General features: G+C 41.2%; 1 protein-coding gene and 1 long non-coding RNA gene across 2 annotated transcripts in view; one reads left to right on the top strand and one right to left on the bottom strand.

Moving 5' to 3' along the window:
• Nucleotides 1–6139: 6139 nt before the first annotated feature.
• ATP2C1 (ATPase secretory pathway Ca2+ transporting 1) overlaps nt 6140–27589 on the top strand; it is a 169312-nt gene continuing 147862 nt past the window's right edge. The window contains exon 1 of the mRNA XM_034662009.1: nt 6140–6467. Within this exon, the coding sequence (XP_034517900.1) occupies nt 6360–6467 (108 nt within the window). The 5' untranslated portion in view covers nt 6140–6359. The remainder of the gene's footprint in view (nt 6468–27589) is intronic.
• LOC109490141 overlaps nt 12754–27589 on the bottom strand; it is a 31147-nt gene continuing 16311 nt past the window's right edge. Inside the window, exons 2-3 of the long non-coding RNA XR_002143387.2 lie at nt 16372–16444; nt 12754–15521 (exon numbers count right to left, since the gene is read on the bottom strand). This is a non-coding gene — a long non-coding RNA (uncharacterized LOC109490141). The remainder of the gene's footprint in view (nt 15522–16371; nt 16445–27589) is intronic.

Genomic DNA, 27589 nt, shown 5'->3' with positions numbered 1-27589 from the left:
AAAAAAGGTAGTTAATACCCACCTGCTACATTACATGTATAACCAGTCATTCATTCATCAAACAAAGATCTATTGAGTGCCTGTGAGGCACTGATGTAACAAGGGACAAGACAGAATCACTGCCCTGAAGGAGGTCAGCGAGGAAGGGGTTACAGACCAGAAACATGCACTCTCCTAGAATTAAGTGGTAGGGTCAAGTTATGTGTGGGGAACAATAGGAGCGTGTAGGAGCCCTGTATTCATTCCTAGGCAGTGGGTCTCAAACTTCCATGTGCGTATGAATCATTGAAGGATCTTGTCAAAATGCAGATTATGATTTAAGAGATCCAGGGTGGGGCCTGAGATTCTGCATTCCTAACAAGATCCCAGGACTCGGTGATGTTAATGCTGCTGGTCTGGGACCACAGGAACAGCAGGGATCAAAAGAACACCTAACCATTATTCTCACGCCTTTTGTGAGAATAAAAAAGTGAGTAACCCCATATGCCTCTGACTTTGATACCTAAGATTTAATGATAAAGACAAATTTATGTTCTGGTAATGATTACTCGGGTTATTGTACCTATGTATAGTCTGGGTTGCACCAATGTTAATGCTCTCTAGTGACCCAACTGATGGGAGACATGTATCATTTCCATGTTGGATAATTACCTTCCGTATTTTAAAAAATCAGGGACAAGAGAGTGAAAGAATGTGACTCTAAGCATCACGGTGATAAACAATTTCTCTACCCCAAATTGCACGCACATTATCTTTCTTTTAGATAACATGAGGGGCCACCCCCATCAGACTCCTGCTCCCTCATTCCCAATGGAGGTTTTCACGGGAGGTGGCAATGAAAACTGAGTGACTTACCCAGATAAACACTTCCGGACTGGACCTTTCCATTAGAACTGAAGACAAGTATTTAAGGATTATCTGAGGCACGAGGCTCTCTGGCTGCCAAACTTCCACCCACTCAATGGAGTCAGAGAACTGGGAAAGGGAAATTAGATCACTTCTTGATCCCAAGAGCCACCCCCGACCAAGGTAGGCCTGGCCCAGCCACACATTTGCGTTCAATTACACCCTAACCTTCAAACCAAGCGTTAGAAGGGAACACACCAACCTGCCCGCCCACCCCCGCCCTCCAATCTCCTAGTTAGCCAAAGCTCCTTTACTTAGGGGGGAAAAAAAAGTATGTTCCTTATTGCTAAAACCATATTTTTAGTTTTCATAGAGAATTATAGGTAGCACAACCACCAATTTGAAAATTCCTCCACTGTTGAACCATTGCTCTCCTCTCCTTACGAGGAAATACCTCTGTCTTCTGTTTCTGGGTGTTACTCCTCTCGGAAAGAGCAAACATGACTGCTAAGGGGAAGGTGGAAGGAAGTCATGGTCCTGAGGAGAAGGTGACACAGCCCCAAAGACACGCCTCTGGGCCCACCGGGAACAGTAAGCTTGCTGGGGATGTTTTATGTTTCTAGTAAAGACCAGTTTGCAGTAAACTCAAGACCAGATGAAAGGAGACAGAGTTGGTAGAGGCTTCTGCCCAAACTGCAGTAGCTGAATAGATTATGCTTGGGGAAGGGTTTGCAGAAAACCATGATTTGGGAGATTCTTGACTGGAGGGGGCTCCCTGTTCCAAGTCCGAGATTCCTCCTTCTCCGGCTGGAACGGAACAAGGTGTTAGTGGCAGAAAAGGGAGAAAGGGAGTGTTGTGTACAGCTGGCTGTGGTTTCGGGCTCTGAGCTTGAAGAAAGTGTTGTCTCCCTGAGCTAAGATGGCCGATAATGCTGCTTCAGCTTGGTAGGAGGAACTGGGGGAGAGTTTGAGAGCAATCCGATATCAAGACAAGATATCACTGAGAAGACAGAACGTGGGGGAGGTGCATTTGAAGCTTGCTAACTGCAGGAGCTCCCTCATGGAAGAGTGGCTACAAAAGAAATGAGCTGGGGAAAATCCCACCACTGCCAGGTTAGTAACATTTTAAAATGTGGCTCTGATGGGAGCTCTCAAAGTGCTCTAGCAAGCAGGGTCTCTACCTTTCAGCCTCTCCACCTGACAAATCGCTCCAGAGCCCCATGTCTTCCCTGACAGCACCCAAACCCATGGTCCCTGGACCACCAGCATCAGCATCACCCGGAAAGTTGAGACAAATGCAAAATCTCACTCTTCACTGCTGCCCCAAACCTACTGAATCAGAAACTGTGAGGGTGGGGCCAGTGATCAGTGCTTTAACAAGCCCTCCAGGTGATTCTGATGGGTGTTCAAGTTTGTTTTAACCTATGCAGAAAAATGTTTTCTTCCTAAGTGGAGGACAAGGGTCCCAGGGGTGCAGAGGTAGTGTAAAGTTTGAGAAATCAATACTTGAAGCCAGAAAGCAGAAGGCATAAGAGTTGTGTAGCTCACAGAGCAATGAGAAACATCGAAATTGTTGAATTGTGGTTGTAATAGGAACATGGGGAGGGGGTTGAATGTGGATTTGGGGAAAGTAAAAATCTGCCATCTGCAGGTGTGAGATAATTACTCCCTACATGGTGGGAGAACCGAGAAAACGTCATCATATCAAGTAGCACAAAAGATTTCATCATGCAAAAGGTAGAATGTTGGTGCTGCATATACTTGCCCTGAGAAGCCACGGTAAATGCCTCCCTTTCCCCTCTCCTGATTTCATTTAGAGCTGTCCTTGGGGAAGCAAGAAACTGAGCCAATATCCACAGACCTAGTGGGATGGGAGTGATTTCTCAGTGGAATTCATAATAAAAAATGGTTTCTGTTTTCTGGGCTAGCTGCTTCTCCATCATTCTCACTGCTTGCCCTTCATTTTATCTCTGGGCTGGATTAATTCCCGGAGAATGGAGTCATTTTCCTGATAGAAACTCTCAGCGCGGATTGAAAGAAGAAAGAGAAGGGGATTGGTGGGGTTTTAGTGTTTGTCCTGATGCACTTTGGAAACCCCGTCAATTCAGAGGCATCCTGGAGACATGCTTTCTGGTTTCCTTTCCTGTTTCTCAACCTGATTTTAAACACTTGCAATGTTAAATGGATCCCATTCTTTCCTCTTTGTCTTTCCCCTTTAATAGCTAAGGTACTGGCATGTGTTCATGTAATACCTGCTGTGTGCAGTGCACAGTGCTAGACGGCCTCACAGACCCACATCTCCTCCAACATTTGAAAAGGCGTAAACTGTAAAATACCTTTTATTCATACCCTTGTCACTATTTCTTCTGGCTTTAATTTTGCCTCTCTATGCTGCCCTTCGAGCGAAGAAACTGGGATTCCTGTATTTTAAGCTATTTGTGGAAAAGCAAGTAATTCTCAGAAACCAAAGAGAACACACAAACTTCCTTTCATAGTGGGATTGTAGCCTGGATCCAAGGTTTTCCTGGATTTGTGGTTTCTGCTGGTTATTTTTCTATCGAGCAGAGGACCAGGGGTGGCAGTGAGTTGCACAAATAACAGGTAATCGCTTCCACTCCCTACTGTGCTACTTTGCAGGGGGCAGAATAAACGCTCACCACTGGGCAGATCCACCGGGTTCTTCCGGTCCTCGTGGATGTATTCTGTAGCCTCCTGATGTCTGGTCAACTGCCGTTCGCCAAGGCAACTGAGTCACAGTGGCAATCAAACCATCAATCCTCCAGGCTGAGATGGCAGACATGTCCATACTGTGAATACAACGGGACTGTGTCGTATCTGTATTAAGTAGTGAGCGAAATTAACCACTGCAGCCTACGTCAAACAGAAACTGAGATGATGGTAGTCTTCGAAGTTTGGGGAGCAGAAAATCTGTATCTATGAGTACAACCTCCTTTCAAGATCACTAGGACCAACCAGAAAGGAGGCTTTATGAGGTAAATAATGAGTATTAGCCTTATCTATGCAGAATCCAGGACAGGGAGTTGTATGATTTTGCACGAAGATGCACCTAACCTCTAATCTAATAATCTTTGTAAATTCTTAGTGCTCTATGTTTGTATTTCTTGTTAACAAGGCAACTCCATGCCTTCCCTTTGTTAGATTCATCTGGGAAGAGGCTCTCAGGAACCCATTTCCAAAGGTGGGCTAAGAGGCTGTGCCGTGTACTGACTGGGAACGGGGACTGTGGAGAGTCTGGTGTATCAGTCTACTGGGTGGAGTCCCTTCTCCCCTGCTTTGTAGCTGTGTGACCTTGGCAAGTTGTTTACCCTCTCTGAGCCTCAGTTTCCCCCATCGGATGCTGCTGTAGGCTTACATGAATAACGTCAAGAATTTAGCACAGTGCCTGGCCAAAAGGCCCAATATATACTAGATACAATTTATATTTGTCATCACTTTTAGCTGTGTTTGTTTCACCAATTTTTCTCTTTTTGCCAAATCTAGCCAGGACAGTTTCAGTCTCGGTTATCTTTTCCCTCCCCCAACCCACCCCTTCTCCAGCTCTTTTCATTAAACCAGGAGAAGGTGATCATGAAACAACCGTTTGAAATGAAGTCGGCTTTGTGTTCATCTGTTAGGAAAAAGCTTTGATCACAGCCGAGCTGTGGGTGTTTGGCAGGCTGCCAGCTTCTGCCCATGAGAAGAGGCATCTCTGAAGGTTTAGATATTTTAAAAAAGGAAGGGAAAAGGGCAGCTCGTGGGTTCCTCGAGGGTGGGTATAAATGGCACCTTTCCTCCTCCCAAAGCTTCAACGACCTCCCTTCTTTCCAGGGCCAGGGTGTCTGGGTGTCCACGCTCCTTGTTCCCCTGGGCTGTGAGCTGGCAGGGAGTGCACAACACTGCCCTTAGCATTCTGGTGGTTCGCAAGCACACTGCTTGTCTCTGGCAGTCATTAGAGTCGGCGGTCTCCAGCATGCAGAGGAGACTGGACAAGCGGGCCCGCCCTGTGCCTAAAGCAGGGGCAGGAGGGCAGGGCCATCTCCTCCTGGGAGCCAGCTCCAGCAGCATTATGTAAATGACTTCTTGGAATTGCTAGCCTGGCCCTGGTGAGCCTGGAAGATCACCTTGCAATTGGGCCTGAGGCCAGGCTGACAGATGGCCTGGTCTGCTGCAGCATGACCCACATTAGGCCCATCAAGTGTGTTCCCTGGAGGCTAGTGGCCGGCGGGAGTGGCAGGGTGGCTGTCCAGGGGGACAGCTCAGCTCAGGCTGTGGCGTGGTTTCCGAGCTCTGCTCACTCCTCTTCCCCAATAGTGCTGTCTCTGTAAGGGAACAGACCAGCTCTCTCTTTCCACTTGAAAGCACATCCCTGGGCCTCATCATTTGGGATTGATGACTGGCCTAGACTCTACATGACAGCCCTTCACCAAAGTGGCCAAATTCCCATCAAATGAACCAGCTACTACAATGTTAAAAAGGAAATAAAATAGCAAAGCCTACTTGGAAACTTTGTTCAGAAACCCTGTGACTCTACAGAGTATTAAGAAAATATTGAACTTTCAAATTTTACAATTGCATGTCCTCTGAGACCGCAGACCTCTCACCTGGATCTCTTTTTTAAAGCAGGAATCCTTTGTATAATACTTAGAAAGTAAATGTATAACATTTTTTCTCCCTCACATTCGGAATAAAGCCTGGGGAAATTTAGCGTTCCTGGATTCGGCCTGTGGATTTGAGATAAGGATTCAAGGAGAGAAGCCTTTTAACTCAGAACAGAATCTGTCTGCAGCTATTGTTCAATTAACGTAAAGTATCTGGTTACTGGGCATGCTGCATAATGCATGACAGTGTAAACCAAACCTCTTAAGTGCTGACACTGAACTCCTCGATATCAGTGAAGAGTGAAGTAAATTGTTCATTTTTTTTAGAAGTCCCCTAAAACAAAGCTTCTCGAGACTGAATGAATCAACGTTTTTGAGCTGAGTCACAGCCAAGGGATGTCCCTGTGTGTGTGCTCTTGCTGATAAAAAAAATCTAGAAGGAAATGGGAAAAAAAAAAAAAAGAAAGAAACCCACATGTCATGTCCTCTTTAAGAGCCAGAAAAGCTGTCAGAAGAATTAAGATTAAACCTCACGAGAGTCTGTGGGTGTGGAAAGTCACCAGCTAGCTAATATTAACATAGCTTGCAACAGAACGCTGTTGCTAGAAATAGGACAATCGCATCACTACCACTAAGCAATTTGCATTCTGTGGACCAGCCCCTAAATTCCTCCTGGCTCCTACTGCCCTTTGGGCATTGCATTTCTGGACGATTTAGAGGGTCGGTGCTTGAACTTGGCTGTCTGGTTTCACCAGGAACCCTACCCAAAAGAGGAAGCAGCAAGAACATTTGCTTTGTTTGCAGGAAAGTGATCAAGCTACAAGCAAATCTTAAGGCATCTGAGAAATTGTGAAGCTTCTAGACTTCATATGGTTGCTGACAGGGTGGGGCAGACAAGAACCTTCTTTCCTCACGATGGATAATCTGTTGCCTCAGTCTAGATTCTCTTATTTCAAAAAATATCCTCTCCATGCAATTAGGAAATATCTATCGATGCTGAGAAACCAAAAAGCTGAAGAACAGGTATCATTTTGTTTATATTATCTTTAAGGCTAACCGGCGTTTGCTTTTGGGTGTTGCTTTTATGTGACTTAGTGATTTAGTTTCTGCTAGTTTACATGTTTAGAGACACAGGTCGGCTCCTGCTTGCGGCTGTTCGGACTTAGCAATCAGAGAAGCAAGCAGGCTTGTGAAGATTTATTTGAACTTGGAACATTTGGATCCTGACATTAAGCCCAAGTTCCGTAATAAAACCATGCGCTTTTCCTTTTTCTGAATAGCTAGACCAAACCACTCTATCAGAGTTAAATTGTAGACTCCTTGACAGCTTTCTAGGGCTGCAGATACAAATTTTAAACTATTGATATTTTGACAAATAAAAGTATTAGACCCTAGAAATACACTTGTCTTCTTGTATTTATGGCTATGGTAATATCACCAGGATTTGCAAAACAAAAAACACTGTGTAGACTGCAAATATGACAGCTACTAACGAGCTATGACGATCATTCGGAAGTAATTAGTCACTTTTTTTAGTGGAGGGCAGGGTATAGGGCACTGCAGTTTTCAGTCTTTTTAGCCAATCAAAAGTTAGGGTTTCTAGTAGTAGACTCTAGCGTGTGGGAGTATAAACATTTAAAAAAATGGTTAAAATGTCTGATTACTTCTTGTTTAAAATCATGCTTTCATTTTATAGTTTTGAGATGTATTTCATTCTATCCCTTACAATCTATGAGAAGACATTTCTAAAAACTGCATTTCTGAATTGTACCAAATTGTAAGAAGAAATAGCTATATCTGATCTATTTGAATCTGGCAGCTCATTTCAGGAAAAAAGTATGACCATGATAAAGGACAAATGTATATCCACATGGAAGAGTCATAAATTGCTTGCACATCAGGCTTATAACTAGAACTGCAAAACTGGATGGGAGATATTAGTAGTGTTCTGTATTGGAATGAGATAACCTACTTTAATAAAAACATTTCCAGGAAGTGAAAGCAAAGGTCAGCAGACAGAAAATTCTCTAATGACAGGTTTCCCAAAAAGTCAATGCTTAATTTGGAAGATGAAAATCATTATTACTGTTCCAGAGGAAACTGCTTTTATGCCATGCTCTAATGATTTTGCAAGAGCTGGAAATTCAGATTGTGCTTACTTACTAAGGGGATTGGGCTGGTCCAGTTTCTTACTTTAGGCCAGGTGTCCTGCTTACCAGAGAAATCTTTTGGTTTCCCCCCTCTCAGCCTGTGCATGCTTTTGAAGTGGAAAGCCAGAGACCTGGGTGGTGGTCCTCTAAGTTGTGGTCTCCCACACTCATCAAGTCCACGTCACAGGCTTCTTCAGGCCTCCTTAGAGGGAGTGGAGGGGTGTGAGCTGTGGGGAGTGGGGAATGGCTGAAAGGATGGGCTGGAACTGTGGAAAGTGGATTAAGTTATTTTTCTCCCCCTTTCCTCAGTGTTGTAAGTTTTCAGAGCTGGGTCTACAGTGCTTATGCAGTTTATTTAGTTTGTTTGTTTGTTTTTTAAAAATGTTACAAAATGCATTCAGAAGAACATTAGGCTACAACATGTATCCTCTGACTTGGACTGGGTGGGTGGTCCCCTCCCCAGTTTACAACCATTTGGGATGACCTGGCAATCACGAACATTGTGCTGGTTTTTTAACTTTCTATACAAATTAATGGAAAAATAAAGAATAATAACACATTCAGTTCTTTCCTGAAACCAATTAACAGCTCTGCAGACAGACTGTCTCACAGAATTAGAGAAATTAGGTCAGAGTCAATCATGGCTAACCTTGGAAAGCTTGTTGGAAAGTTATAAAGAAGGTTAATAACGTCTATAATTTTAGGACCGGCATATCTGTGTCTCTAATGATTACAGTCCTGTAATATGGACTCTCAGTATAAAGGTGACGGAAGTAAGACAAAGACCTCAGGAGCCCTTGCTCAAGGCCACCCACCTAGAAAGTACTGAAGGAAGACTGCAATTCCTGTGTGCCTGGCTTTGAACTTGACCCATTTTGGGGAGCCTGGCTGGCTCAGTCGGTAGAGTATGCAAGTCTTGATCTCGGGATCATGAGTTCTAACCCCAAGTTGGTAGTAGAGTTTACTTAAAAGAGAAAAAAAAAAGCTTGACCCATTTTACCATGCTTGATCTGCGAATGATCTATTCTAACACAGTGACAGCAACATAGCAAACTGCTAATTTCTCGCCTAGAAAGTATTTCTAACACTTCAGATGTTCACATGCCACTGTCATAACTCTTACCATAAGTTTATGGTGTGATTAACTTCTTAATATTTTTCTATATAAATCACTTGCTTTTTTTTTTTTTTTTACTTTTTTGCTGTTTTTATTATGCACAACATTAATACACCACATAACCTTCTAGAAGGGGTAAGTGAGCATAACCGAGATATGTTTAACCAGTCTGGAAAATGCTTCCTTAGTCAGATATTCTCCAAACCCTTTGACACAGAGTAACAATTAACTCTAGAGACACGCCTATCTCTTTCCATCAAATTCCACCGATACAAATAATGGGCAACGCTTTTTTCCTCACCCCTGTTAGTGAACCTGTGGATGTGCACAGTGGCTATGCTGGGGATGACCAAGCATACGGCCATGACGCCGATCCCCAGACAGATTCTCCAACCACATTGCAAAGCGGTTGCCAAGCAAATCACTTACTTCTTAAACTTGAGTTTGTTTAGAAAGAAAATTTTATGTAACTACTACAAATGGAAAACCACTGTCATTTACTGTAAATGGAAGAGAAACATAAATATAATAAAAACAAAATATTAAATTCTAGCTAGACACTGTTACCTGGGAAACCTCTGAGCCTGAAACCTACTCTGTTAAGAAGGAAGATTAGCATCCTAATAGCCAACTGAGACATTTCTCCTGGGCAGAGACGGAAGGGAATTAAAAGATAGCCCACTTTCTCAATTCCAAGGAATTCCTTGTTATTTAATGGAGTGTCTGCATGCTACCTAAAATTTCTCTGAGCCCATCTAGCACCATTGCGTCCCACCCATGTTGTGTTCACCCGCTTGGAAAATACCATCCCTGGCACACTATCTGCTTCTTCACCTCTGTGCCTTCAAAGACACTCTTCCCTATAACCTAGAATTCTGTCCTTTACTTACAACTTGCCCACCTGGAGGTCACCTATACATCCCTCAAGATTCAGGTTAAATGGGCTCTGTAAAAAACCTTTCTCCAGCTTTGCTAGAAGAGTGAAGCATAGCTCATCTTTTTCAAAGATATTCTGTCTGTATTTAACATGGCCCCTTATTATATTATATGTAGTAAGCCATTTGCTTACATGTGTATATGTGCACCAGACACATGTGACACAGGGTGGTATCTTGTTCTTTGTTCCCTCAGACCCACCTTGGAGCCTGGTACAGACCAGTGTAGCAGCAACTCCCAACACAGGCAGATTGCCTATGGAGCACACCTCCTTGCATGGCTTTACCCATGTCTCGACGGGGCCTGGAGGTCCCCTGTATATTTCAGTCAGGACCATTGTTACACTTGCCTGGTCCACAAATGTTTTCTTGTTTAAAGCTTCTCCGGATTCTTCCCCCTTGCGCTTGGTGTAATACCAATGTGAAGGTTTGACCTAAGGGCTGGTTTGTTTGGGAGTTTTCATTATTATTATTCCTACTGTGATATGCCAATCAGTGGGTGGACAGGTTATTTATCATATTGAGAACAAAGATCTCATCCTTTGCATTCCTAGACCTACTGTGGTGGGCATTTCACAAAGCCAACTCCCTAATTAAGTAGAAGATTAAGGTCATTAATTAGATGCAGGTGTGGAAGTTAGGAAAATTAGACAATGAAACATTTCTCTTTTTTTTGTTTTTAAAGATTTTATTTATTTATTTGACAGAGATAGACACAGCCAGCGAGAGAGGGAACACAAGCAGGGGGAGTGGGAGAGGAAGAAGCAGGCTCCCAGCGGAGGAGCCTGACATGGGGCTCGATCCCACAACGCCGGGATCACGCCCTGAGCCGAAAGCAGACGCCCAACGACTGCGCCACCCAGGCGCCCCGACAATGAAACATTTCTGAACGGCATTATTCAAATGGTGGTGTAATGGTGATGGTGGTGGTGGTGGTCGGGGGGACACAGCCTGAGCCTCAGTGAGCTCTCAGCTGAGTTTGGGCAGGTGCACTGACACATTCATGAGGGCATATGGTTGCAGTTCTTTTCTTTGGGTCTGATGCGAATAGCCGGCATCTGGCTCAGATGTAGATGTCTGAGTTTGTGGGAAAAGTGAGACTTGCAGGCAATATTTCTCTTGAGTACTGGAGCCGCAGCAGCCTGCTCTGTGACTCAGGTGACCGAGTGGGACACTGAGTGAGGAGGGGAGAATTTGCTTTACTTCAGGGCAGCCTTGGCTTCAGCCCAATGAGGTCTACAGAGAGTCGAGGGCCCTATGAACCCCCAGAGGATGCTGCTTTTTTTTTTTTTTAAGATTTTATTCATTTATTTGAAAGAGAGAGAGCACACGCCAGCAGGGTGGGAGAGGCAGAGGGAGAGGGAGCAGCAGACTCTCTGCTGAGCAGGGAGCCCAACAGGGGGCTTGATTCCAAGACCCTGAGATCATGACCTGAGCCAAAGGCAGACCCTTAACCAACTTAGCCACCCAGGAAATGCTGCTCTCAGGGGTTAGCACCCCTGGTTTAGATATTATTCATGGGTGTCAGCAACAAATGATAAGAGAAGACAGTTTGTGAGCTTATATGGGACAGTCTCCTCTCTCTCCATTGGTGAACTCCTCCATTTCCATGGCTTTGAACACCACTTATTTGCTGTCAACTCCCCAGTATTCATCTCCAGTGCACTTCTGCCTTGTATATACAGTGGCCTATTTGACATCTCCACCTGAATGTCTTGTGCATGTTGAAGACTGAAGGAGAGAACTCACAAGCCCTGTCCTCAAACCTGCTACTACTCCCCAGGTCCATCAAGGAGCACAAAAGCTCAAACCAGAAACATGGGAGTTGCCTTGGTACCTCCCCCTCTCTCCCTCACCTCCCCTTTGCAATCTCATAACAAGACTAGTCAACTGTACTTCTAAAATAGTGACTGAATCCTCCATCTTCACCTACCAACCCTGCTGCATTGTTCTTCTTTAAGTGAAAATCTTGTTCACCCCAGTGTAGGGAACATGATTGTTCTTGCTTGCTCTTTTAGTCCCAGTGCCAAACATAAATAAGGCACATAGTAGGTGATACATTTACAGAACTGAATGAGTGAATGTGGAAGTTGGGGAGGTCAGGGGCCGAGATGCTGTGATGCAGGGGAGGGCAAGACATGGTGAAAATGGAGTTATTTTTAGTAAACGGAGGCTGGTGAGATCTAGAGAAAATGGTGCAATTTGTTTTATGGATATGGAACTAGAGGTTAAGAGATTTATTCAAGGTCACACAGCTCATTTGGATCAGTGCTGGGGTTAGATTTTGCCTGTTTGACTCCAAGTTCAGTGCTCTTTCCAGTGTTTATTGTGAGTCTCAGCAGAGATGTGGAAAGGGGCACTATGACTACCAAACAAAGAGAAAAGGATTCTACAGGCTGAGTCCAGAGGGCAGGCAATGCCTGAAGGTCAACTTGTCAGTAACAAATAAATCTCCCTGATGAAAGACTAAGACAGAGAAGAGTCTACCGGTTTGAGCTCTTGTCCCTCACTTTATCCTGCCCTGCCGTAGGCTCATGGACTTGAATCTCTTCTTTTATGTGCTCCACAGATGAGGAGTCAGGAAATACAGGATGGTTAATTCATAGAATTGGGGATGATCTGTGCTGATGGTGCTTTGCTCTATTGAAAAGAAAGACTTCTTTCTGAATAAGAAATATCGTCTATGAGCGGACCTGACATGTCTTGTTTATTTAACAGTGACTCTGCTTAAAATAAGAAGAGTGGCCTTTGGGGCCAGTGACATGTACTATACATTTATATATGTACTATATATATATGTGTGTGTGTGTATGTGTGTATATATACACACACACATACACAAACACACACACATATTGGAATTTGACTCTTGAACTGGTATAATATCATCTTCCAACAAAATCAATCCACCTAATTTTTTTTTACTATCTTTCTATATTCCTATTATCTGAAAATGTATTCATGTTATTATTGATGTCCTTATATAAATATGGACAAAAAATGTTGAACTGGATGGGACTGAATGCAGAGCTTAATAGAGCTCTGCTTGGTCATCTTGTCTAATGGAATTCCTTAATTCCTTCAATTATTAAGCAATTTTTCTCATATACATTGTGTGTGGAATATATTTATAAGGGATAAAAATGTTAAAATGAACTAGGCGGCCCCTCTGTGATGCTCATAGTCTCAATGAGTAGAAAGAGCTGTACTCCAATGTTTATAAAATGAACCAGAAACTACATACTGCAGTCACAGCAGGCGTATCTGGCTCAAGACCTGCTCTGATGAATCTGCTTAAAATGGGGAGAGTGGTCTTTGAGGACCAGAGGGCATGTACAGTAGCTATATTTTAATTAAAGATTAGAACCAAAATATTATTGGAGGTTGGTCTAAAGTTTCTTTTCAATGGCTTAAGAAAAGGTTTCTAGTTCAAAAAGGGTCACTGGATTTTTATTTCTTGATGGGTTACTTAATGAATTCCAACCTCAAAGTTGGGTTGTTAAATACATATTTGGATTTAATTTGAACATTAGAAACTTTGCCTTCATTTTGGCTCTTATACCTGCTCTGAATAACAATATAAAAATTAAGGACTCCTTTTACACCCCCCAAAAATACATGTTGAGGTTTGCAATGTTACATAAGGGTTTTGAGTGGCTGATACAGGTTCTAGATGAAATGGTATAATTTTCACTACAGCTTGGTTTATGAAATGTTAAGAGGCTTTAGCCCCTTAAAGAGAGTTGGTTTTATCTTGAGCGTATACAAAGTTATCCATTTTTTAAAGCCTCTTTTAAAAAGTCATGAAATACTATTGATAGCTCAAATGACATCGCAGGGGGAAATTAAAGGCATTTGGCCCATGTCCTTGCTCTTGGGTAGGAAAAACTCTCCTCCAGAACCAAGAGGAAAAGATTATGTGGTAGAATGTAAGATAGAGGCCAGAGATTCGACCATACTCCTGTGTGGGAATTCATGTGATTATATACAGGTAACACTGGCAGTTAAATTGCTACAATAATATGAAGCTGAACCTTAATATTTCTGACTATTAAATGTGACATTAAAAGTTGAATTGTTTTATCATGGTAATTATAACAGTCACCTCTATCTGAAGGGAGAAATTATAAAGAAAAAAAGGAGCTATTTATTTACCCAAAAAAGCCTCCAGTGGTTTTCTCCATGTCTTCAGCCATTCAAATTTTTATAACAAACTATCAGACTGGGTGACTTATAAACCACAGGAATTTTTTTCTCACTGTTCTGGAGGCTGAAAGTCTGAGACCGAGGGGCTGGCCGGTTCGATGTTTGGTGAAAGCCCACTTCCTGGTTGCAGACTGCCAACTTCTCAGTTGTATCCTCATGTGGCAGAAGGAGAAGAAGGAACTAACTCTTCAGGGTCTCATTTTTAAGGGCACGAATCCCATTCATGAGGGCTCCAGCCTCATGACCTAATCACATACCAAAGGCCCCCTCCTAATACCACCGCACTGTGGTGGGGGTGGAGGAGAGGAATTCAACATACAATGGGGTGTGGGGGGACACAAACATTCAGTCTGCAGCACTCCATAACTTTCAAGATGCCTGAGAATTGTAATGGATAGCTTGCATGAAGATGAATGGCTTTCTAGTCATCAGCACCCACTCTCCTGTTCTTCCCCTCTCTCAAACTTGTCTTCTCTGTCTGAGAAAATGGCACCATCACCATCCATCTATTATTCAGGCAGAGCCCTAGGAGTCATCTTTGGCATTTTTTGCTCCCCTAGTCAATATCTAATTTATTACCAAGTCCTTTCAATTGCATCCCTAAACATCCTTCCAATCAATCTGTCGTCTACTTTCTCACCATCTTAGCCCAGTGGCCATCATCACCTCTTGCCTGAAATACTGTAACAGCCTTCTTTTGGGTCTTCCTCTGTCCACTGCTGTCCTGTCTAAGCAGTTCTTCTCACTACAACCAGAGAGGTCTTCTGGAGACACAAACCTGACAGGAAATTCCCCAGCCTCATGCTTACATTCTTTCCCTGGTTTCTTTCTACTTGCTTGTAGGATAAAGACAAAGTCGCCCAGCATGGAGGGCCTTATGTAGTCTGACCCTGGTCATCTCTCCAGCTGCATGCTTATCTTGCCTCCCTTTGCTCTCTGCACCCCAGATCTACTTCTCCCTGTTCCCCTGACATTCCCCAGCCAGGGCTTTTGTTCCAACTGTCCCTTCACTATCCTCCCTTAGTTACTATCTGCTCTTCCTTCAGATCTTAATTCAATCTTAAGTCCCTTTGGACAGCGTTTCCTGACTTTCACACCTTGGTCCGGCGGGGCTGTTTGATTGCCAGTACATTCTGGATGACTAGCAATTGCCTATTAGATGGAAGGCACTGTGAATATAAGTTTGTGGAATTGGTTCATGGGATGGGGGGCATGGTCAATAGTGGGGAAGGGATTAGGAGGATGATAAATACTTTCCAGAGACAGAAGTGCTTGAAAGAATCCTGGATGTTAGCTTTTGAGAGGAAGAAATTTTAGACATGGATGTTTTGTTTGTATTTGTTTGTTTCTTATATGTTTCACAAGACCTATAGGGCTAATTTGTAGAGAAAAAATGGAGGCGCATTTGAGATGTTCCAGAAGAAATAACCATAACTAATGGGGAAAAAATCAGGGAAAGATTGTGATACAATCATAAGGATGAACTTTGCAAAAATGAGAGGTGGAGGAATGGGACACCTTTTGCAGAGGGCAGGGTATCTCCTTGGGGGATGTTGTAGTGATGGTTTGTTTCTCCATCATGAAAGAGAAGATTAAATGACTTATCAGACCCCTTCCAGCCCCAAGATTCTAGTGCAGTGAGCAATAGAAAGGTGGACAATTCGGACACCTAAGGAACAAAGAGAGGGAATGGGTATATTAGTTAGAATTTGTTTGTTTTATTTGGCTAATCCACAATCTGAGCATGTTTCTGTGGCATCTAAGGCCAAAGAAGACAGAATCAAATGTCTTTGTAGATTCAAGTAGCATGTAATCCTCTATCAAGGAAAGGAACTATAACTAAATCTAGAAAAACACCTCTGGTGAAAAGCTTATGCACCAGTGACCAGCTTTTCTGAGCCTGAGTGACCACTGAACTACTTGTACCCATAGTTTTATAGGTTTTAAAACCCCCTCCAGCATAAGGATAAATAACTAAGTATACTTTGTAGTCATTGATGAACAGGGCCCCTGAGAAATTTCAGGTTATTTTATTGCATTTTAATACTCTTTTGTTTTCCTTTTCCTTAATATCAAGCCCCTTTTGTCTTCCATTCCCTTTTCCTGCATTTAATTCTGACAAGTTCTTGCTTATTATGGTTCCTTCAGAACGTGTTCCATCCTTCTTGTCCATATTATCATAGGTCATCTATCATTTTTATAAAGGGTTAGACATGTCTGGGAGATACCTGGACCCTGAGTTGAACTTGGAACTATTTCTAATCCTGTTATCTGCTCCTAAACTTTCCTAATCTACCGTACAGATGCTTTTGAAACACAGGAGTCAGTAAATGGATAAACACCAAAACCTTTGTCTTAGAAATAAGCACATTAACTCAAATGTAAGTCTACCCTTTTTTGTGGACTACAATGCAGCTTTTTATGCACATTCCTAAACTTGCTATCCTATTCTACTTCTCAGTTTGCAACATTTTATTTGCTAACTGTTGTTCAGAATGGAAGATGACGTATTTTCTCACCTCATACGACAGTTCCATGCTTTAACAGAAAAAGAAATGAACTTCCCACGTATGTTGTACTGTTCATAATCTGCTGTGAAGAGAGCAGAAAAAAATGCTGGAATTAGTTCTTTCCTGCTCATCCTAAAGGCAGCAAATTAGTAAGGCTATTCGAAGACATACAACTTGGATTATGCATTCAGGAATAAGGAATTTTATGATTTTATTAAATGCCTCATATATGCCAGCAACTTGGCAAGTTTCTTTACATAGTCATTTAATCTTCATAGTAACTTGACAAAATTCGTGGTATCATCCCCTAACTTTAGGGATGAGAGAACTGAGGTTTAAAGAAGTGAGATGCCTTGGAACATACTCATCAGTGATGGCAGTAAGATTTTAGCTCCAGGTTTGCTGGTCTGTCTGACTCCAAATCCTGATTCACTACCTCATAGTGAGATATTTCCCACTGATAGGGTCCTTTTCTCCCCTTCATCCCCTCACTCTTCCCTTTCTTCCTTCTTTCCTTGGTATTAGATTTTATTTCATTTATTGAGGATATAGGTTTTAAAAATAAAACCATGTATGGAACTTTACATCAAAAACCAGGGATGTACTGTATGGTGACTAACATAATATAACAAAAAAATATTTTTATAAAAAAAATAAATAAAGCCATGTAACCACTCTACAGGGAAGACACCTTAAATCCTCTTAGGTAGAGATCCACATTTTTGAGAGGTATTAAAAAACAAAATTCAACTGAGTAATTTTGAGGCCTTTATTGGCTTTATTCATTGATTCATGAATTGGGCAACATCCCATCTAGCCGATAAAAGCTCTGCGGAGCTGTACGAAATGAAAGACTTTTACAGGCGGAAGAGGGATAGGACTAAGTGGATCAGCTGTGGCAAGGTCATCTTCCTTTAGGGAATCGCAGGGCTCCATCAGGCAAATTACCTCACTAGTGCTGACCAGGTGATTCCAGGTTGACTGATTTAAGATTCCATTCCTGGGAGATGCTGAACTGTAATTGAATTGGGTATTAAGTTTCAGTTTGGTGACATGGGCTTAGCATAAGTGATTTCATTTGGGTACTGTTGTCCCTTTCTTAACAATTCCCCCTTTTTGACAAGACTTTCAACCTGAGAGAGGTGTTCCAAATTCAAGGCATTGGTGCCACTCCTAGCTACTTCTCTGAAGTTTTTGCAATTTTTGCTTATCTTCTGTGTGGTATTTACAGCTCTTGGTGTCTTTCTGCTGAATCTCTGTGGTATTCACAGGGCATGACTTCAGGATCACATTTTTTAAGTTGGTAATTCTCTTTGTTCCTTTCCCGATGTTCAAGTCTTAGGGAGATAATTTGCTTGTTGGCTAGTGGCTGGGATCAAGCATTAAAGGCTTTTGAGAGAATACAGCACACCAGGGAGGCTACCATGATTACTATAAGCAGGAGAATTTTCAACGTCTGCAATGCACTTTGGAGTCATGCTCACCCCAAGACTCAAACCAATCAAAATCACATAAGTTGAAGAAAGACCCCATTGAAGGAGTCACTTCCTTAAGCCAAGTGGTTTATTAAGTGATCTTATGTAGCTGAGTTCAACTTCCCCAGAAGTGTTAATCTGAGTGCACCAGGTGGTGTTTGCCACAGACACCTCCTTGCTCAGCTAAGAGATAATCAAAGGCTAGTCTATTATCAAGAACATCCTTGGTCAGAGAGTCTAAGGATTTTTGTTGGGCAGCTACTGCTTTACCAACAGATTCTGCAATATCTCCAAGAGTTAGGGTGAGGTTCCTGATCATAGCCTCATTTGCACTTATTCCCAGCCGGGGAAACAGTGATCTACCAAAGGAAGCTGGTTTTGAATCATGAATGCTTCCTGATAATTTCCATTTGAGTCTGTGGCTCATGACTGGAAAAGTGACAGCCATGGAGGCTAGTAAAATTTAAGGGTCTGTAGGCCACACAGGCAATTTTATTCTGGTTGCCCTTTTCTTTGTACAGAGCCTAGATGCAAGGTTCCCAGGTTTGGGATTGTTAACCAGAGACAGGGAAATGGACTCTGAGGGCTAGGGAGTCTGACATGATAGAGAGGGGCCCGAGTTTGTTAGAGAGAAACTGAGGCATTGGAAATCAGGGAGAAGTTTGTGATGGGCAGAACTCCAGGGTCACCAACATCGTAACAAATTCGATAGTCATTTGTAGCTTGGATTACCCACTTTGCGATGGCCTGAGATATGTGAACAATGGCATTATCTTTCCAGGCCAGAGCAAAAGGTGGACAAAAGAGTCACGAAGACCTTTGTGGTGTAAGAATTAGGAAAAGGATGGTCAGAGAGGGAAGGAGGAATGGAAAGAAATGTTTTTGATCCTCTTGATTCCAAGTCTTGTAAGGCTACCTTGATGTCAGCTACTTCTCTTCCTGGACATTTTTATTTTGGAGTCTCCAGCTAGTGTGCCATTCTTACAGTCTGAAGGGACCCTTTTTTTTTTTTTTTAAAGATTTTGTTTATTTATTTGACAGAGATAGAGACAGCCAGCGAGAGAGGGAACACAAGCAGAGGGAGTGGGAGAGGAAGAAGCAGGCTCATAGTGGAGGAGCCTGATGTGGGGCTCGATCCCACAACACCTGGATCACGCCCTGAGCCGAAGGCAGACGCCCAACCACTGTGCCACCCAGGCGCCCCAGAAGGGACCCTTTTTTAATTGGGAAATGTGGTCCCAAAGTTCAAGTCCCTGAAGTTTGACTGTTATATGGGTAGTAAGGAAGACCTGGTATAGTCCCTTCCAAGGAGATTCAAGGAGAGTCTTTGTTCTTAGTAATTCCAGTTCAGAAAAATGGGAGAAAATTGAAAAAGTCAGTTTGAGAGTCATAGCGTGATATTTGAGAAAACTAAAAGAATTCAGGATCCAGTCCAGTTTGTAGGTATATAACAAAACATTAAAGACAATTAACAGGATTAGAATCTAATACCTACAGGGGTGCAAACATAATTTTTCTCTCTGCCATTACCCCCACTTAAAAAAAAAAGGTTATTTATTTATTTATTTGACAGAGAGAGAGAGAGAGAGAAAGAGCATGCATAGAGCATGCATAAGCAGGGGGAGCAGCAGAGGGAGAGAGAGAAGCAGGCTCCCCACTGATCAAGGAGCCCGATAGGAGTTTGATCCTGGGATCATGACCTGAGCCAAAGGCAGAGGCCCCACCAACTGATCCACCCAGGAGCCCCACCCCCATTAAAAAAAAAAAGATTTATTTATTCATTTGAGAGAAAGAGAGAGAGAGAGCATGGGAGGGAGGGGCAATGGAAGAGGGAGAATCTCAAGCAGAATTCCCACTGAGCACAGAGTCCAATGCAGGGCTTGATACCACCACCCTAAGATCATGACTGCGCCAAAATCAAGAGTTGGATGCTCAACCAACTGAGCCACCCAGATGCCCCAGCAATCACCCCCATTTTTTACAAAAATGATCATAGTAAGGCTAATTTGTTTGCATTAAACTTGGCCTGATTATTTACATAAATGCAGAAGGAATAGCAATTGATCATACAAGCTCTTTTTAAGCCTGTTCTGTTGGAATTTTACATAAGGAATTTCTGATTAAACTCTTAAAACCTCTTGAGGCCAAGAAGCCAAACCATGGACTCTCCATCAGATTTTACTGCCATTATCTATAGTTTGGGTAAATTCCTCTCTTCTCAAGGTCCCCAAAATATCTCCAGGTTCCTGGGCCTGCTAGGAAGTGACTTTCCCTACTCATCTAGTAAAGCTGCCAGAAACCCTGTAAGCAAGGTACCAGGTCAGTTTTTCCAAGGGGCTTTATTGGCTCCATAAAATCAACCTTAGGTCATTAAAGCTACTGGTCATATCTGAGTCCATGCATGGACTCTCAAATACGACACTCCGGTAAAAGCCTTGGCAATATAACCAGTGTTTCCAATGCTGTCCTGTTACAAGGAGAACAATTCTTACTGAACTTATGTAAATAACTAACTGTATTGCCATGAAACGAGTACTCAAGAGTTTCTGAATTCTGGAGGGATTGGGTAGGAAAGAAAAGTAAATGTTCTATCTTTGTTTACAAAGTTATACCTTACCAGACTGTTGTAAGTCATAGATCACTTAAGAGAAAAGGTTTCTTTAAATCTGGGGCGGGGGTGGGGGGGGGATTAAGGAACCAGGATTGTTACAGAGAAAAAGTCACAAAACATTATGTTCATTCAGTTCTGTGTAGTTAATAGTTATTCTGCTTGAATCCAGTTTTTCCATTAGTTCTGCAAATTCTAAACCAGTTTACTTTTATGATCTTAAAGTTATTAAAAACCTGTGATTGTCAAAGTCCTTTCCATGAATTTCCTTGAAGATGAAGCACTATTGCAAAAGCCTTAGAGTAAAACAGTAATTGTAAATGGCAAAAGACTTTAAAATGTCCATGGTTAAAGACCTTATGGCATATCATTATAATGCAATTGACAAAGAAATTTGGTTATTTCTGTGACATACAACATTTTAATATAACAACTAGAATTATGACTGATAACATTGTACCAGGACATATCAGATTTCTAGGAATTTCATATCATTTCTAGAAACATATGTAAAAATATAGCTAAGAAGATTTGGCATCACTTCTCATTTGATAATGCTTCCCATGTAATTTAACAAATCAAATAAACCTAATTAGTTAAACATCTCTCTTTCTACAAGGAGAGAGAAAAAGTTGTTTTCAAATTTCTAAGGACCATTCATAAAATCCCAAAGTTTCTTCCAGCTCAAAAGATTTCATTTAGAATTTGATTTTGGGGAAGTTTGTCAAAATACCAAAAAGTTTAAAAACACTTGATTGAATACAATCATAGGTCACTGTGAAACAATACTTAGTTATCCACTTAGTCATACTGCTAATTACAGACTTTGCAGGCAAGTACAGAAAGTTGAATTGTTGTACACAAAACAAAAACCTTAGCTCTTTAAATAGAGAAGACTCACTTTTCTTAAGTAATCCAAGACCTGGTAAAGACAACAAGAAACACAGGAACCTATTTGGATAAAACACAGGTAGATTACTTAAGAAGTAAAGAAAAACCTTTCACAATCTCTTATATCAAGAGCAGACCAATAGTCCAGGAAAATCTTATCCTTTTAGCAGGTGAAAGAATATGAAGTTTTAGTTTTATTTAAGCAGAAGTACATTATTGATATCAAAATTTATTTTAAGGGACACCTGGGTGGCTCAGTTGGTTAAGTGTCTGCCTTTGCTCTGGTCATGATCCCAGGGTCCTGGGATCAAGTCCTGCATCAGGCAAGAAGCCTGCTTTTCCCTATGCCTGCCTCTCCCCCTGCTTGTGCTCTCTCTCTCTCACTCTCTGACAAATAAATAAGGAAATAAAATCTTTTTTAAAAAACACAACTTATTTTAAGAAAAAACTTATAAGTCTATTCAATTTTAGCCAATTTGACTACACAAGGTAAAACTCTCTCTTTTCTATTCTGAAACAACCAGGACATATTTATTTATTTATTTTTCCCTTAACAAAAACACATCTCTATACCTCATAATTTCTCTTAGCAAAAAACACACATCCTAGTTTCCTCCCACAGAATTATTTCCCTCATTTCCAGTAGCTTCAATTACATAAATTATAATTTTTACTCCTTAATATTTGAATTTCTGGTGAAAATAAAGAAGCAAAAATTGTGAATAGTCTGTTATACCAGGATTCTATATATTGGCAAATTTATGAATACATTTCATAATGTCTAGAAACACATGCTTCCTCATAGTAAATTTTCCAGTGTGGCACAAGATATGTCTACTTCCTCATAGTAAATTTTCCAGTGTGGCACAAGGTATGTCTACAACAAGCCCAAATATCTTTAGTTCCTTTGTAATAAGAAACCAAAAGTAGATAAAACTATGTTCAGTAAATAATATTTCACTATTTTATCTTATTTGGAAATTGTCTAGATAGTCAATAAATTTAACCTAACTCATCATTTTACTTAGCTTAGCAAAACTTTTAAAGTTTCTAGTAACCAGAAAGATTTTGGAAACTGTTTTCTAGATAGACAGAGCATAAAATGTAATTATTGTTGAAAAGTTCACCGAGAAACTCTTATCCCATTTACATCTATTTAATTCAGTTGTTCTTAGCAATCATGTCTAGACTACCCAAGAAAACTTCATGAGACATTAGACAAAATCAGCCATCATCTCATGCTTTTTTTTTTTTTGCTGACAAATTTTGTAAGAAATAACATGAACTTATTTGATATTTAATAAACCTAGATAGAATAAAAGTATTGTATTTAATGATTCTAAAGACATGCCTGTTTCAATTAAACTAACAAATTTAAGCTAGTTTTTATTACTAAAGATTAATCCCAGATCATGTAAGTGCTTTATTTTCCTTAAGTCAATTACATAGAGATGTTTTACAAATTAATTTTGGCAATACCACCCAGACTTAGGAAAACACCACATATTACAACACATTTTATATATCGACACACATAAACATACAGATAGATATAAACAGAGAACTTATATTTTTGGTTATAAAATTTTAGCCAAATACAAAACTCACTATTTTTTTAAATGATTAACTTTGTTTACTTTTTAAAAATTGTTTTTTAATTGTTTACTTTTTAAGTAAGCTCTACACTCAATGTGGGGCTTTAACTCACAACCCTGAGATCAAGAGTCACATGCTCTACCAACTGAGCCAACCAGGTGCCCCCAAAACTCATTAGTTATAAATGAAGTTGGATTCAAATTGTATTGCTGGCAGGTGGAATAAATTAAGTTTATCTGCTCAGATAGCTACATTTTTGTTTTGTGCTTTTACTAATATTGTGGAGAAGACAAGATAAATGTCTTATCTTAGGTGAATAAAAAAATTCACCTAAGTTCCAAACAGCCTTTCCCCCTATTTTCCTGCTGATGAGAATTTCCTCCCTGAAGTAGGCATGTCTAAGAGATGGCCTAGATAAAAGTTCCTGGAGGAGACCAGGTAGGACATTTACATCTTAAAAGCACAGGGAAAGAATGTAAGTTCCTCCAAAAAGAACTTTTGTTTCTAAAGGCCAGAATTTTTACAATAATTACAAGCCTTTTGAGATGAATAGGGGAGGTTTTGGTATTGGTAAAAAAAAGGATAGGTAGCCTTTGAATTGTTTCTAGAGCTGTATTTCTGGATTTGCAAAATTTTCTAAGATAAGGGCAGTTGCTTTTAATTCCTCAAAGAACTGGGTTGTAGCTCAATTTTTAACTTTTTAAGGGACCTCCACACTGTTTTCCAAAGTGACTGTACCAACTTGCATTCCCACCAACAATGTAGGAGGGATCCCCTTTCTCCACATCCTCTCCAACATNATCCCCTTTCTCCACATCCTCTCCAACATTTGTTGTTTCCTGCCTTGTCAATTTTTGCCATTCTAACTGGCATAAAGTGGTATCTCAATGTGGTTTTGAAGTTAAAAATTGAGCAACCCTATGATCCAGCAATCGCACTACTGGGTATTTACCCCAAAGATACAGACGTAGTGAAGAGAAGGGCTATATGCACCCCAATGTTCATAGCAGCATTGTCCACAATAGCTAAATTGTGGAAGGAGCCGAGATGCCCTTCAACAGATGACTGGATTAAGAAGACGTGGTCCATATATACAATGGAATATTACTCAGCTATCAAAAAGCGATTTCTCAACATTTGCTGCAACATGGACGGCACTGGAGGAGATAATGCTAAGTGAAATAAGTCAAGCAGAGAAAGACAATTATCATATGATTTCTGTCATCTATGGAACATAAGAACTAGGAAGATCGGTAGGGGAAGAAAGGGATAAAGAAAGGGGGGGTAATCAGAAGGGGGAATGAAGCATGAGAGACTATGGACTCTGGGAAACAAACTGAGGGCTTCAGAGGGGAGGGGAGCGGGGGAATGGGATAGGCTGGTGACGGGTACTAAGGAGGGCATGTATTGCATGGTGCACTGGGTGTTATACACAAGTAATGAATCATGGAACTTTACATCAAAAACTAGGGATGTACTGTATGGTGACTAACATAATAAAAAATATTATTAAAAAAAATAAACATATGCAGGTGAAAGCAAAAAAAAAAAAAAAAAAAAAACTGGGTTGTAGCCTAAATGATATCAAGGGGCTGAACCATTCATCCAACTACTTTATCTTTAGTTTGCCCCTTTATGTCAGGGAGATCAATCTTCAACTAAGATGGAAATCAAAAAGATTCTTATTTTCTGGATTTAGAGCTTTGTTTTGGAAGGTTTTAATAAATCCTTTCACAAAGACTTCAGAAAGTTTATTTCCCTCTGGGTACATTTAACTTAGAAAAGGCATTTAAAAAGTTCTATCAGGGATGCCTGGGTGTGGCTCAGTTGGTTAAGCGTCTGCCTTCAGCTCAGGTCATGATCCTGGCGTCCTGCGATGGAGTCCCGCATCTGGCTCCCTGCTGAGCAAGGAGCCCTCTTACACATGCTCTCTCTCTCTCTCTCCCCCCCCCCCGACAAATAAGTAAATAAAAATAAAAATTTTTAGAAAAAAAATAAAAAGTTCTATCAGGCTCTGAATATCAGCTTCCAATTTGGCCAATTTCTGACCACAGAGAAACTTTGAAAAAAATCCTTTCAGATATCTTCTCAGTTTTCAGCTGGGATAAAGAGTAAATATTCCTGGCAGTATTCTACAACCCCTTGGATGAAAGAGGCATCCTCCCAAGATCCAGAGCCACTCCCAGACACCCACAGAAAGAAAGACTTAGATAATTTCTCTGAGGGCCAGCAGCAATTTGGTAGGACCCTAGCCACAAATGGAATTTCACCCACATTTCTGTCCAGCCATATCTAACCACAAATGGGGTACAACCCACATTCCTCTCTGGCTATATTTTGGGGTCCTCAACCTGACAGTTACCAAGTGAAGTTCTTAGGACACAAAACAAGACAAATAAGAAGGTAATGGCTGTCCCTGGGAGAGAAAAGATTAATAAACAACAAGCCTGGATTTAGAGAGGAGGGACAACACGACATTTTATTTTCCTCCTTCCACCAGGCATTATAGACAGAGATTTGGGAGAGCTGACTCTGGTAAGAATTCTCATCCTTTGCTGGCTTCTGACAACTTTTTCCAAGATCCCATCTGTAGGTTCCAGTGTTTGGTAAGGTTTTCCATTAATTTTTCATTTCCCTTGGCTGTTTAAGGGAAACTGTAAACTGTAGCAGTTTCTCAGAAAATCCTTCAGAGTCCTCTCAACCCTAGAAGAGCCCATATAGGGAGTCCTCCTTCAAAGGTAGACGTGGGGGTGTCTGTAAGACCACTGCCTTGATGGACTTTTGTTAATAGTCTTGTAATCTCTTCAGATTGCAGAGACAATCCAGACAGAGGTTTACCAGAAGGCATACTCAAATAAAGGAGCGTAGACGGGAGCAGTCGGCGTTACGTCAGTCTCACAGTCTTTTTTTTTGGGTGTCTCTTATATCTTTAATTTTACATTAGCCTTTTGCAACAAATCTTTCAATGAAGCTACTTTGGAATTTTGAAGCTTTTTGGAGGCTTCTGCATGCCAATTAAAGTAGGTTTCCAATTCTGTTTGTCTGATTTAGGACCCCTTGCTTTCAAGTACACTCTTAAATGAACAATCTCATCTAATTGGTATAGTCCCCATAACGGCCATTGTAATTCTAGGTTGTTTTCAGCAAGACTGCCTTTTTTGTAGATACCTACAGTTACCGGGACCATAGTTCTTAGACATAAAATAAGCAGGTGTGCTAGAAGGTGGCACACTGAATTCTTTGGAATTTATTTCCTGGAACCTATTTCTTGGAACCTATTTCTTTAGCTACACCTTGGGTCTCTGGGAACCAAATTAATACCTAAGAGGGATGTGATACTAGGTTGGGGAACGCGTGGTGTTTTACGGTATATTTTATTGCACAGAAATTTTCTTGAAGTTGGCAGGTGAACTAGTGTCAGTCTAACATCTTCCATGACCAACTTACCCTGATATGGGAGTCTTAGAATTAAGTGGTGAGCATTTGAAAAGCTTTTAAGTGCTTAACTCATGCCTACCAACTTTGTGGCTTTTGGCTTCTGAGATTGTCTTTTGCGATAGACTTTACCTACACAAAACAACACAAACAAGCACATTAATGTACCAAAGTGACCAAAGAGATGTTATTGTGGACTGGCCAATAAAAAGCCTTGTCTGCCCCACCAGCAATTCCCAACATGGACTGAACCAGCATACCCCAACGGACAGGAACTGTGGACTGGGATTCCAATGAAATGAGAAACTGTGGACAAACCAAGGGCTAAAGAATTGGGCTCTAGGTAGAACATTCTACCAGCTCAAACTGACCAGCTAAGCCCTAGACTGGGAATTGTGGACTGAACCAAGAGCTAAGAACTGGCATTCTTTTAGAGCTTGTTGTCTGTCTAAACTGACCTGGTGACCTAGAATAGAAAGACAGATGTGGAGCTCAATGCAAAGACAGCAGAGCTCACTGGGGTGCCTGGGTGGCTCAGTCCGTTGAACATCCTGAGTTGTGCTCCATACTAAGCAGGGAGGCTACTTGTCCCTTTCCTTCCTCCTCTGCCAGAATGGAGAGGAATCTAGATCTGAGAAGATATACAAAACAAAAGACTTTTACAGGCAGAAGGGAAAGGGAGAAGGAAGTATACTAGTGAAAAAGCAGATTGGTTGTGGCAAGTCATCTTCCTTCAGGGGATGGCAGGGGTCTATCAGGCAGGTTACCTCACTAGTGCTGACCAGGTGATTCCAGATGACAAATTTAAGATTCCATTCCTGGGAGATGCTAAAACTGTAATTAAATTGGGTATTAAGTCTCAGTTTGGTGACATGAAACTTAGCATAAATAACTCCATTTTGGGCCTGCTGTCCCTTTTTTAAAACAGAGGTTTGAAAGTTATTCAATTTGGGGGAACTTCTTCTAAGAAAAAGAATACAAAATTGTAAATGTTAAATTAGAGACAAATTGACTATTAGAATAGAATAAGAAATCACAACAAATCCCAAATTTGGATGACAAATCTGAGATCACAAAACAGAAAAATAGGTGTTTTCCAATGTTCATAGCTGCATTGTCCACAATAGCCAAATCATGGAAGGAGCCGAGATGCCCTTCAACAGATGACTGGATTAAGAAGCTGTGGTCCATATATACAATGGAATATTACTCAGCTATCAGA

This window comes from Ailuropoda melanoleuca, chromosome 6, assembly GCF_002007445.2.
Source record: "Ailuropoda melanoleuca isolate Jingjing chromosome 6, ASM200744v2, whole genome shotgun sequence".
NCBI classification, from domain to species: domain Eukaryota; kingdom Metazoa; phylum Chordata; class Mammalia; order Carnivora; family Ursidae; genus Ailuropoda; species Ailuropoda melanoleuca.
Note: the sequence above shows the minus strand (reverse complement) of the source record. Positions and strands in the feature narration are given on the sequence as shown.